At 52.5% G+C, this 12,746-nt stretch overlaps 1 protein-coding gene across 2 annotated transcripts in view; it reads left to right on the top strand.

The window, feature by feature from the left end:
* The window catches only part of QTRT1 (queuine tRNA-ribosyltransferase catalytic subunit 1), a 29,899-nt gene that overhangs the window by 15,995 nt on the left and 1,158 nt on the right, over positions 1-12,746 (top strand). The window contains exons 3-9 of one of the 2 annotated variants that reach the window (XM_061556657.1): positions 8,926-9,064; positions 9,333-9,411; positions 9,636-9,751; positions 10,494-10,632; positions 11,079-11,154; positions 11,517-11,626; positions 12,449-12,533. In XM_061556657.1, the coding sequence (XP_061412641.1) occupies positions 8,926-9,064; positions 9,333-9,411; positions 9,636-9,751; positions 10,494-10,632; positions 11,079-11,154; positions 11,517-11,626; positions 12,449-12,533 (744 nt within the window). The remainder of the gene's footprint in view (positions 1-8,925; positions 9,065-9,332; positions 9,412-9,635; positions 9,752-10,493; positions 10,633-11,078; positions 11,155-11,516; positions 11,627-12,448; positions 12,534-12,746) is intronic. The other variant, XM_061556658.1, reaches the window with a different exon arrangement.

Raw genomic sequence — 12,746 nt, forward strand, 5'->3', positions numbered from 1 at the left:
AGTCTGACTCAGTGTGCCACGAGTGTGAGTCTGACTCTCAGTGTGCACGAGTGTGAGTCTGACTCAGTGTGTACGAGTGTGAGTCTGACTCAGTGTGCACGAGTGTGAGTCTGACTCTCAGTGTGCACGAGTGTGAGTCTGACTCAGTGTGCACGAGTGTGAGTCTGACTCTCAGTGTGCACGAGTGTGAGTCTGACTCTCAGTGTGTACGAGTGTGAGTCTGAATCAGTGTGCAACGAGTGTGAGTCTGACTCTCAGTGTGCACGAGTGAGTCTGACTCTCAGTGTGCACGAGTGAGTCTGACTCAGTGTGTACGAGTGTGAGTCTGACTCTCAGTGTGCACGAGTGTGAGTCTGACTCAGTGTGCACGAGTGTGAGTCTGTCTCTCAGTGTGCACGAGTGTGAGTCTGACTCTCAGTGTGCACGAGTGTGAGTCTGACTCTCAGTGTGTACGAGTGTGAGTCTGACTCAGTGTGCACGAGTGTGAGTCTGACTCTCAGTGTGCACGAGTGTGAGTCTGACTCTCAGTGTGCACGAGTGTGAGTCTGACTCTCAGTGTGCACGAGTGTGAGTCTGACTCAGTGTGCACGAGTGTGAGTCTGACTCAGTGTGCACGAGTGTGAGTCTGACTCAGTGTGCACGAGTGGTGAGTCTGACTCTCAGTGTGCACGAGTGTGAGTCTGACTCAGTGTGTACGAGTGTGAGTCTGACCTCAGTGTGTACGAGTGTGAGTCTGACTCAGTGTGCACGAGTGTGAGTCTGACTCTCAGTGTGCACGAGTGTGAGTCTGACTCTCAGTGTGTACGAGTGTGAGTCTGACTCAGTGTGCACGAGTGTGAGTCTGACTCTCAGTGTGCACGAGTGAGTCTGACTCAGTGTGCACGAGTGAGTGAGTCTGACTCAGTGTGTACGAGTGTGAGTCTAACTCAGTGTGCACGAGTGTGAGTCTGACTCAGTGTGCACGAGTGTGAGTCTGACTCTCAGTGTGCACGAGTGTGAGTCTGACTCTCAGTGTGTACGAGTGTGAGTTTGACTCAGTGTGCACGAGTGTGAGTCTGACTCAGTGTGCACGAGTGTGAGTCTGACTCTCAGTGTGCACGAGTGTGAGTCTGACTCTCAGTGTGCACGAGTGTGAGTCTGACTCAGTGTGCACGAGTGTGAGCCTGACTCTCAGTGTGCACGAGTGTGAGTCTGACTCTCAGTGTGCACGAGTGTGAGTCTGACTCAGTGTGCACGAGTGTGAGTCTGACTCTCAGTGTGTACGAGTGTGAGTCTGACTCAGTGTGCACGAGTGTGAGTCTGACTCTCAGTGTGCACGAGTGTGAGTCTGACTCAGTGTGCACGAGTGTGAGTCTGACTCTCAGTGTGCACGAGTGTGAGTCTGACTCAGTGTGCACGAGTGTGAGTCTGACTCTCAGTGTGCACGAGTGTGAGTCTGACTCAGTGTGCACGAGTGTGAGTCTGACTCTCAGTGTGCACGAGTGTGAGTCTGACTCAGTGTGTACGAGTGTGAGTCTGACTCAGTGTGCACGAGTGTGAGTCTGACTCTCAGTGTGCACGAGTGTGAGTCTGACTCAGTGTGCACGAGTGTGAGTCTGACTCTCAGTGTGCACGAGTGTGAGTCTGACTCTCAGTGTGTACGAGTGTGAGTCTGAATCAGTGTGCACGAGTGTGAGTCTGACTCTCAGTGTTGCACGAGTGAGTCTGACTCTCAGTGTGCACGAGTGAGTCTGACTCAGTGTGTACGAGTGTGAGTCTGACTCTCAGTGTGCACGAGTGTGAGTCTGACTCAGTGTGCACGAGTGTGAGTCTGTCTCTCAGTGTGCACGAGTGTGAGTCTGACTCTCAGTGTGCACGAGTGTGAGTCTGACTCTCAGTGTGTACGAGTGTGAGTCTGACTCAGTGTGCACGAGTGTGAGTCTGACTCTCAGTGTGCACGAGTGTGAGTCTGACTCTCAGTGTGCACGAGTGTGAGTCTGACTCTCAGTGTGCACGAGTGTGAGTCTGACTCAGTGTGTACGAGTGTGAGTCTGACTCAGTGTGCACGAGTGTGAGTCTGACTCTCAGTGTGCACGAGTGTGAGTCTGACTCAGTGTGCACGAGTGTGAGTCTGACTCTCAGTGTGCACGAGTGTGAGTCTGACTCTCAGTGTGTACGAGTGTGAGTCTGACTCAGTGTGCACGAGTGTGAGTCTGACTCTCAGTGTGCACGAGTGAGTCTGACTCTCAGTGTGCACGAGTGAGTCTGACTCAGTGTGTACGAGTGTGAGTCTGACTCTCAGTGTGTACGAGTGTGAGTCTGACTCAGTGTGCACGAGTGTGAGTCTGACTCAGTGTGCACGAGTGTGAGTCTGACTCTCAGTGTGCACGAGTGTGAGTCTGACTCTCAGTGTGCCGAGTGCCGAGTTGAGTCTGACTCTCAGTGTGCACGAGTGTGAGTCTGACTCTCAGTGTGTACGAGTGTGAGTCTGACTCAGTGTGCACGAGTGTGAGTCTGACTCTCAGTGTGCACGAGTGTGAGTCTGACTCTCAGTGTGCACGAGTGTGAGTCTGACTCTCAGTGTGCACGAGTGTGAGTCTGACTCTCAGTGTGCACGAGTGTGAGTCTGACTCAGTGTGCACGAGTGTGAGTCTGACTCAGTGTGCACGAGTGTGAGTCTGACTCAGTGTGCACGAGTGTGAGTCTAACTCTCAGTGTGCACGAGTGTGAGTCTGACTCAGTGTGCACGAGTGTGAGTCTGACTCTCAGTGTGCACGAGTGTGAGTCTGACTCTCATTGTGCACGAGTGTGAGTCTGACTCTCAGTGTGCACGAGTGTGAGTCTGACTCTCAGTGTGCACGAGTGTGAGTCTGACTCAGTGTGCACGAGTGTGAGTCTGACTCAGTGTGCACGAGTGTGAGTCTGACTCAGTGTGCACGAGTGTGAGTCTAACTCTCAGTGTGCACGAGTGTGAGTCTGACTCAGTGTGCACGAGTGTGAGTCTGACTCTCAGTGTGTACGAGTGTGAGTCTGACTTTCAGTGTGCACGAGTGTGAGTCTAACTCAGTGTGCACTAGTGTGAGTCTGACTCAGTGTGCACGAGTGTGAGTCTGACTCTCAGTGTGCACGAGTGTGAGTCTGACTCTCAGTGTGCACGAGTGTGAGTCTGACTCTCAGTGTGCACGAGTGAGTCTGACTCAGTGTGCACGAGTGAGTCTGACTCAGTGTGTACGAGTGTGAGTCTAACTCAGTGTGCACGAGTGTGAGTCTGACTCTCAGTGTGCACGAGTGTGAGTCTAACTCAGTGTGCACGAGTGTGAGTCTGACTCTCAGTGTGCACGAGTGTGAGTCTGACTCTCAGTGTGTACGAGTGTGAGTCTGACTCAGTGTGCACGAGTGTGAGTCTGACTCAGTGTGCACGAGTGTGAGTCTGACTCAGTGTGCACGAGTGTGAGTCTGACTCTCAGTGTGCACGAGTGTGAGTCTGACTCAGTGTGTACGAGTGTGAGTCTGACTCAGTGTGTACGAGTGTGAGTCTGACTCTCAGTGTGCACGAGTGTGAGTCTGACTCTCAGTGTGCACGAGTGAGTCTGACTTAGTGTGCACGAGTGAGTCTGACTCAGTGTGCACGAGTGAGTCTGACTCAGTGTGCACGAGTGAGTCTGACTCAGTGTGCACGAGTGAGTCTGACTCAGTGTGTACGAGTGTGAGTCTAACTCAGTGTGCACGAGTGTGAGTTTGACTCAGTGTGCACGAGTGTGAGTCTGACTCAGTGTGCACGAGTGTGAGTCTGACTCTCAGTGTGCACGAGTGTGAGTCTGACTCTCAGTGTGCACGAGTGTGAGTCTGACTCAGTGTGCACGAGTGTGAGCTGACTCTCAGTGTGCACGAGTGTGAGTCTGACTCTCAGTGTGCACGAGTGTGAGTCTGACTCAGTGTGCACGAGTGTGAGTCTGACTCCTCAGTGTGTACGAGTGTGAGTCTGACTCAGTGTGCACGAGTGTGAGTCTGACTCTCAGTGTGCACGAGTGTGAGTCTGACTCAGTGTGCACGAGTGTGAGTCTGACTCTCAGTGTGCACGAGTGTGAGTCTGACTCAGTGTGCACGAGTGTGAGTCTGACTCTCAGTGTGCACGAGTGTGAGTCTGACTCAGTGTGCACGAGTGTGAGTCTGACTCTCAGTGTGCACGAGTGTGAGTCTGACTCAGTGTGCACGAGTGTGAGTCTGACTCTCAGTGTGCACGAGTGTGAGTCTGACTCAGTGTGCACGAGTGTGAGTCTGACTCTCAGTGTGCACGAGTGTGAGTCTGACTCAGTGTGTACGAGTGTGAGTCTGACTCAGTGTGCACGAGTGTGAGTCTGACTCTCAGTGTGCACGAGTGTGAGTCTGACTCAGTGTGCACGAGTGTGAGTCTGACTCTCAGTGTGCACGAGTGTGAGTCTGACTCTCAGTGTGTACGAGTGTGAGTCTGAATCAGTGTGCACGAGTGTGAGTCTGACTCTCAGTGTGCACGAGTGAGTCTGACTCTCAGTGTGCACGAGTGAGTCTGACTCAGTGTGTACGAGTGTGGAGTCTGACTCTCAGTGTGCACGAGTGTGAGTCTGACTCAGTGTGCACGAGTGTGAGTCTGTCTCTCAGTGTGCACGAGTGTGAGTCTGACTCTCAGTGTGCACGAGTGTGAGTCTGACTCTCAGTGTGTACGAGTGTGAGTCTGACTCAGTGTGCACGAGTGTGAGTCTGACTCTCAGTGTGCACGAGTGTGAGTCTGACTCTCAGTGTGCACGAGTGTGAGTCTGACTCTCAGTGTGCACGAGTGTGAGTCTGACTCAGTGTGCACGAGTGTGAGTCTGACTCTCAGTGTGCACGAGTGTGAGTCTGACTCAGTGTGTACGAGTGTGAGTCTGAATCAGTGTGCACGAGTGTGAGTCTGACTCTCAGTGTGCACGAGTGTGAGTCTGACTCTCAGTGTGCACGAGTGTGAGTCTGACTTCAGTGTGCTAGAGTGTGAGTCTGACTCTCAGTGTGCACGAGTGTGAGTCTGACTCTCAGTGTGCACGAGTGTGAGTCTGACTCCAGTGTGCACGAGTGTGAGTCTGACTCAGTGTGCACGAGTGTGAGTCTGACTCTCAGTGTGCACGAGTGTGGAGTCTGACTCGTGTGCACGAGTGTGAGTCTAGACTCTCAGTGTGCACGAGTGTGAGTCTGACTCAGTGTGCACGAGTGTGAGTCTGACTCTCAGTGTGCACGAGTGTGAGTCTGACTCTCAGTGTGCACGAGTGTGAGTCTGACTCTCAGTGTGCACGAGTGTGAGTCTGACTCTCAGTGTGCACGAGTGTGAGTCTGACTCAGTTGTGCACGAGGTGTGAGTCTGACTCAGTGTGCACGAGTGTGAGTCTGACTCAGTGTGCACGAGTGTGAGTCTAACTCTCAGTGTGCACGAGTGTGAGTCTGACTCAGTGTGCACGAGTGTAGTTTGTGAGTCTGACTTTCAGTGTGCACGAGTGTGAGTCTAACTCAGTGTGCACTAGTGTGAGTCTGACTCAGTGTGCACGAGTGTGAGTCTGACTCTCAGTGTGCACGAGTGTGAGTCTGACTCTCAGTGTGCACGAGTGTGAGTCTGACTCTCAGTGTGCACGAGTGAGTCTGACTCAGTGTGCACGAGTGAGTCTGACTCAGTGTGTACGAGTGTGAGTCTAACTCAGTGTGCACGAGTGTGAGTCTGACTCTCAGTGTGCACGAGTGTGAGTCTAACTCAGTGTGCACGAGTGTGAGTCTGACTCTCAGTGTGCACGAGTGTGAGTCTGACTCTCAGTGTGTACGAGTGTGAGTCTGACTCAGTGTGCACGAGTGTGAGTCTGACTCAGTGTGCACGAGTGTGAGTCTGACTCAGTGTGCACGAGTGTGAGTCTGACTCTCAGTGTGCACGAGTGTGAGTCTGACTCAGTGTGTACGAGTGTGAGTCTGACTCAGTGTGTACGAGTGTGAGTCTGACTCTCAGTGTGCACGAGTGTGAGTCTGACTCTCAGTGTGCACGAGTGAGTCTGACTTAGTGTGCACGAGTGAGTCTGACTCAGTGTGCACGAGTGAGTCTGACTCAGTGTGCACGAGTGAGTCTGACTCAGTGTGCACGAGTGAGTCTGACTCAGTGTGTACGAGTGTGAGTCTAACTCAGTGTGCACGAGTGTGAGTCTGACTCAGTGTGCACGAGTGTGAGTCTGACTCAGTGTGCACGAGTGTGAGTCTGACTCTCAGTGTGCACGAGTGTGAGTCTGACTCTCAGTGTGCACGAGTGTGAGTCTGACTCAGTGTGCACGAGTGTGAGCCTGACTCTCAGTGTGCACGAGTGTGAGTCTGACTCTCAGTGTGCACGAGTGTGAGTCTGACTCAGGTGTGCACGAGTGTGAGTCTGACTCTCAGTGTGTACGAGTGTGAGTCTGACTCAGTGTGCACGAGTGTGAGTCTGACTCTCAGTGTGCACGAGTGTGAGTCTGACTCAGTGTGCACGAGTGTGAGTCTGACTCTCAGTGTGCACGAGTGTGAGTCTGACTCAGTGTGCACGAGTGTGAGTCTGACTCTCAGTGTGCACGAGTGTGAGTCTGACTCAGTGTGCACGAGTGTGAGTCTGACTCTCAGTGTGCACGAGTGTGAGTCTGACTCAGTGTGCACGAGTGTGAGTCTGACTCTCAGTGTGCACGAGTGTGAGTCTGACTCAGTGTGCACGAGTGTGAGTCTGACTCTCAGTGTGCACGAGTGTGAGTCTGACTCAGTGTGTACGAGTGTGAGTCTGACTCAGTGTGCACGAGTGTGAGTCTGACTCTCAGTGTGCACGAGTGTGAGTCTGACTCAGTGTGCACGAGTGTGAGTCTGACTCTCAGTGTGCACGAGTGTGAGTCTGACTCTCAGTGTGTACGAGTGTGAGTCTGAATCAGTGTGCACGAGTGTGAGTCTGACTCTCAGTGTGCACGAGTGAGTCTGACTCTCAGTGTGCACGAGTGAGTCTGACTCAGTGTGTACGAGTGTGAGTCTGACTCTCAGTGTGCACGAGTGTGAGTCTGACTCAGTGTGCACGAGTGTGAGTCTGTCTCTCAGTGTGCACGAGTGTGAGTCTGACTCTCAGTGTGCACGAGTGTGAGTCTGACTCTCAGTGTGTACGAGTGTGAGTCTGACTCAGTGTGCACGAGTGTGAGTCTGACTCTCAGTGTGCACGAGTGTGAGTCTGACTCTCAGTGTGCACGAGTGTGAGTCTGACTCTCAGTGTGCACGAGTGTGAGTCTGACTCAGTGTGCACGAGTGTGAGTCTGACTCTCAGTGTGCACGAGTGTGAGTCTGACTCAGTGTGTACGAGTGTGAGTCTGACTCAGTGTGCACGAGTGTGAGTCTGACTCTCAGTGTGCACGAGTGTGAGTCTGACTCAGTGTGCACGAGTGTGAGTCTGACTCTCAGTGTGCACGAGTGTGAGTCTGACTCTCAGTGTGTACGAGTGTGAGTCTGACTCAGTGTGCACGAGTGTGAGTCTGACTCTCAGTGTGCACGAGTGAGTCTGACTCTCAGTGTGCACGAGTGAGTCTGACTCAGTGTGTACGAGTGTGAGTCTGACTCTCAGTGTGTACGAGTGTGAGTCTGACTCAGTGTGCACGAGTGTGAGTCTGACTCTCAGTGTGCACGAGTGTGAGTCTGACTCTCAGTGTGCACGAGTGTGAGTCTGACTCAGTGTGCACGAGTGTGAGTCTGACTCAGTGTGCACGAGTGTGAGTCTGACTCTCAGTGTGCACGAGTGTGAGTCTGACTCAGTGTGCACGAGTGTGAGTCTGACTCTCAGTGTGCACGAGTGTGAGTCTGACTCTCAGTGTGTACGAGTGTGAGTCTGACTCAGTGTGCACGAGTGTGAGTCTGACTCTCAGTGTGCACGAGTGAGTCTGACTCTCAGTGTGCACGAGTGAGTCTGACTCAGTGTGTACGAGTGTGAGTCTGACTCTCAGTGTGCACGAGTGTGAGTCTGACTCAGTGTGCACGAGTGTGAGTCTGTCTCTCAGTGTGCACGAGTGTGAGTCTGACTCTCAGTGTGCACGAGTGTGAGTCTGACTCTCAATGTGTACGAGTGTGAGTCTGACTCTCAGTGTGCACGAGTGTGACTCTGACTCTCAGTGTGCACGAGTGTGAGTCTGACTCTCAGTGTGCACGAGTGTGAGTCTGACTCTCAGTGTGCACGAGTGTGAGTATGACTCTCAGTGTGCACGAGTGTGAGTCTGACTCTCAGTGTGCACGAGTGTGAGTCTGACTCTCAGTGTGCACGAGTGTGAGTCTGACTCTCAGTGTGCACGAGTGTGAGTCTGACTCTCAGTGTGTACGAGTGTGAGTCTGACTCTCAGTGTGCACGAGTGTGAGTCTGACTCAGTGTGCACGAGTTTGAGCCCGACTCTGAACAATGTTTCACTCCTCGTGCATTTCGGCACCCATGCCATCTTTGTGTGAATATCAAACTCCTGGCACTGGCCACCATTTCACAGGCATCTGTTATCACTGTAGGGCATATGAATATGAAGTTGACCTGATGGTACATGTTATGACACGTGAACTTGTGTAAGGCAGCTGGTAAAATGTATAAATTGTTGGGAGTGATCAGGGTGCACAAGTATCCTGCTGTTCTAAACTGGACAGAGTAGTAAATGTTAAAATACCACGCCCTGATAAGAGGCAGGGACTGAATTTAAGGTCAGTAGACGTTAGAAACCGCAATTTTGGTCATACTATCCTGAATATGGACTTTCCACTGATGCGTTTCTAACCAGGCCACGTTTATGAGTTTGTATTGTCGGCAAACTTCAGGGCCACCCTCCTCCGAGTAACGGTGTCATTCTGCAACTAAATTTGAATGAAGGGACCATAAACAAGAAACATTAACGCAGGCAACAGGAATAGCTGAAACTCACACCGCTTCCTGCGCAGGACAGCGGCGGCTTTCAGATGGTGTCTCTGGTGGAGCTGGCGGAGGTGACGGAGGAGGGGGTCCGCTTCTCATCTCCATATGATGGCCGCCACATCCTCCTGACGCCCGAGGCCTCCATTCACATTCAGAATTCCCTGGGTGAGAGGCCTCCATCCACATTCACAATGCCCTTGGGAGCTCCCTGCATTCACCTTCACAATGCCCTTGGAAAGCGACACTGCCTTGAAGGGAATGCTCATGCAGAGATGCACACGGCTGTGATGTAGTAAAGAAGTGCGTGCTGTGTATCTCCGGATGTGGCATAGTGACGAGGTGTGTGCTGTGTGTGTCAGGATGTGGCATAGTGACGAGGTGTGTGCTGTGTGTGTCGGGATGTGGCAGAGTAATGAGGTGTGTGCTGTGTCAGGCTCTGACATTATGATGCAGCTGGATGATGTGGTGAGCAGCACGGTGACCGGGCCACGTGTGGAGGAAGCCATGTGGAGGTGAGGGTGCTGTCACGTGGTGTGTTCACTCGTCAGTGACGCGGTGTGTTCACTCGTCAGTGTGTCACGTGGTGTGTTCACTCGTCAGTGTGTCACGTGGTGTGTTCACTCGTCAGTGTGTGACGTGGTGTGTTCACTCGTCAGTGACGCGATGTGTTCACTCGTCAGTGTGTGACGTGGTGTGTTCACCCGTCAGTGTGTGACGTGGTGTGTTCACTCGTCAGGTCCGTGCGCTGGTTGGATCGCTGCATTGCAGCAAACAAGAACCCAGACTCCCAGAACCTGTTTGCGATCATCCAGGGCGGACTTGACCCCGACCTACGGCTCAAGTGTCTGCAGGGTACGCGGCGCACGCCAGGCCACTGAGGGTCTGGAGCTCGCTTCGTGAAGTCCGCCCGCACGGTCACTGAGTACCAGTGGCACCCTGGCTACCCTCTAAACAAGAGATTGAATGCACTCGTGGTCGCCCTCCGGGATGAAGATGGAACCACATCATGATAGATAGACACTTATAATGAGTACAGACACACACAAATAAATGTCCCAGGAACAAAATAAATGTTCTCGTAAATAAGAAGAAGTTGCAGATGTCACATTGTGGTCAATGCCACCACCTAGAGTACAGCAAACACTCCTGGGCCAAACACTCGGAGCACATGGTGGCAGCAAACATTGACGCCTGTGCTGTATGAATGAGTCTTAATGAGCACGAGATCGGTCTCCAGTGATACCTTTGTTCCACTGTTACCTGTTGCGAGTTTCTTTAAGATGACACAATGGCTGCATACGTAGTTTTTAACCGAACTGTAGGCCTGAATCAGGCTGATGGAGCCATTGTGCTTGCAAGACACATCTTCATGTGTTGTTTTAACTGTTTGGTTTTTGTTGTGATGGATTTCCTCATCGTTTATAGAACTGGATTCGAGGGGTAGATGTACAGGACAGGCGGTCGTCACTTTTACGACACAATGCGCTCCTGGAAACCCCGTCGTAAAATTGGATTATAGTCAATCGGACTGTCGTAAACTGCTTGTATTGAGTGCCTAAAAATGTATTTCTTGCTGCCCCTGCTGTTGGCGCAGAGATGAGCAAGCGCGACGTGCCAGGCTTCGCCATCGGGGGCCTGAGCGGCGGAGAGGAGAAGCAGCTGTTCTGGAGAGCGGTGAAGCTGAGCACCAAGCACCTGCCCCGCGACAAGCCCCGATACCTCATGGGCGTAGGGTGAGCCGCGTGCTACAGAGCCCCGAGAGCGCTGCGTACGCTCAGCGAGTCGCCTTCCGCTCCGGCTGGCAAGATGCGCTTCCACTCGGCTGCTCGTGGGCGTGCAAGCGCAGCGCGCCGCGCTCCAGACCCGGCAACCCGAGTTCAGTTCCCGCTAACCGCCAATGACACTGGTGAATAATTGAACCGGTCCTGGGTCGTCTTGACCTCCAAGTTACATGTTGTATTTGTTGAACCAGGTGAGATCTCAGCGGTCCAGGATAGAGTCTCATTCACAAGAACAACCTACAATGAGGGCCTGGCACGGTGCGGGAACATCACCACTGGGGAAACCGAGGTGGCCGGGCGAGGTGCCACCTCGATGCCGGCACGGTGGAGGTTCTCAGTGCCCCTCTTGTGGTGTGTGAGGCTACATGGGAGGGTGGTTGTCTCTGTGTGCGGTGCAGCTACGCCACGGACCTGGTGGTGTGTGTCGCCCTCGGCTGTGACATGTTCGACTGCGTATTCCCCACTCGGACAGCCGTGAGTACGCCTTCCCACACAGACCGGTACCGATCTGCACCGCCACCCAGCACCACTGCTGCGTAGCAGGGGCAGAATGGGTGGCAATCCCTGGCCCGCTCCGCCTGATGCAAGGCCATGACCTAGCAGGGGCCTGTGGACAACCGTGTGTGGGAGTGAGTCAAGAATATTCGTAACCCCCAAATGTGAATTCTGTCTCGGTCCGCACACCCCTAACGATGGCACTGGAGATAACTGCCGACCTCTATGTTTACGTCCAATCCCTACTCTCGTCAAACAGGTGGTTCCTGATTATTGAGTGAGACGTCGGAGTTTGGAGTGTGTGATGTTCATCGGTAACGGACGTGTGCGATGGTGCGTAGAGATTTGGCTCGGCGCTGGTGCCATCCGGCTCTCTCCAGCTGAAGAACAAGACATTCGCCAAAGACTTCGCTTCCATAGATGACCAGTGCACTTGCCCCACGTGCAAAAGGTCAGTGTGCGTTCTGTCGGCGTCAGGTCCTGTGCGGTACGGAGACAATTCAACTATTTAAACTTTTTATTTTTCCAGGTCAGAAGGCCCACTTAGCTATTTAGCTCTTTTTCAGAAGCGATCTGGCCACAAATGATTGTTTCACAAAGTGGCTTATCACATGGATATTTATGGTAGCAAAATTCTCTAAACGCATGTTGATTGTAAATGTGGAGGGAAAAGCCAGAGGACCCGGAGAAAAATCCACGCGATCACGGGGAGAACATGCAAACTCCAAATATACAGGTTTCAGTGTTGGGATCTAACCCATGACCTGTATACCAGGCTAGGTAGTTAATATATCTCCATTGCAGCGCCCCAATTGCAGTTGTGCCATGAACATCAGGGATTTCAGCGGCACGCGTCAAGTTCTGTTATCTGCTGCATACTTAAATCATAAATGTTTCCTTCAGAATTCACTTTAACTAACCACAACCATTTGTTTTTTTAACAGATTAATATCGATGCTGTTTGGTGGCGGTTGTGGTCCAGATTTCACTGTAGAATGTCTATCAACTTATCAGTTACAATGCATCCAGAAGTAGATATCATTTGTTATGGGACCAGTTGTGGAGGACTGCTATAAATTTAGCCAAAGTAACCTTGACCTCTAACAATTGAGAATCGGCGAGACGTTTTAAATGATTTCCAGTAATTTGTCAATGCACTGCCAAATGAAGGCTTTTAACATCGTCTGATTGACCCTACTTCACCGCGCTGGTCAGTGCAGATTTGTGAAGGAATCACGGGCTTGGCTTGTGCGTGTGGTTCTCCTCTCCCAAGGTGTTCGAGAGCGTTCCTGCACGGGCTGTTCCGGAGCGACCCCGCGGCGTGCCACTACGTTACGGTGCACAATATCGCCTACCAGGTATGCACCCAGCGCCACACGCACTTCCACTCGTTCTCACGCTCCACGCTCCTCCACTCGTTCTCACGCTCCACGCTCCACTCGTTCTCACGCTCCACGCTCCACTCGTTCTCACGCTCCACACTCCTCCACTCGTTCTCACGCTCCACACTCCTCCACTCGTTCTCACACTCCACACTCCTCCACCCGTTCTCACGCTCCACACTCCTCCAC

The sequence above is a fragment of the Lethenteron reissneri genome, chromosome 22 (genome assembly GCF_015708825.2).
Source record: "Lethenteron reissneri isolate LAM-NWPU_2019-01 chromosome 22, ASM1570882v1, whole genome shotgun sequence".
NCBI classification, from domain to species: domain Eukaryota; kingdom Metazoa; phylum Chordata; class Hyperoartia; order Petromyzontiformes; family Petromyzontidae; genus Lethenteron; species Lethenteron reissneri.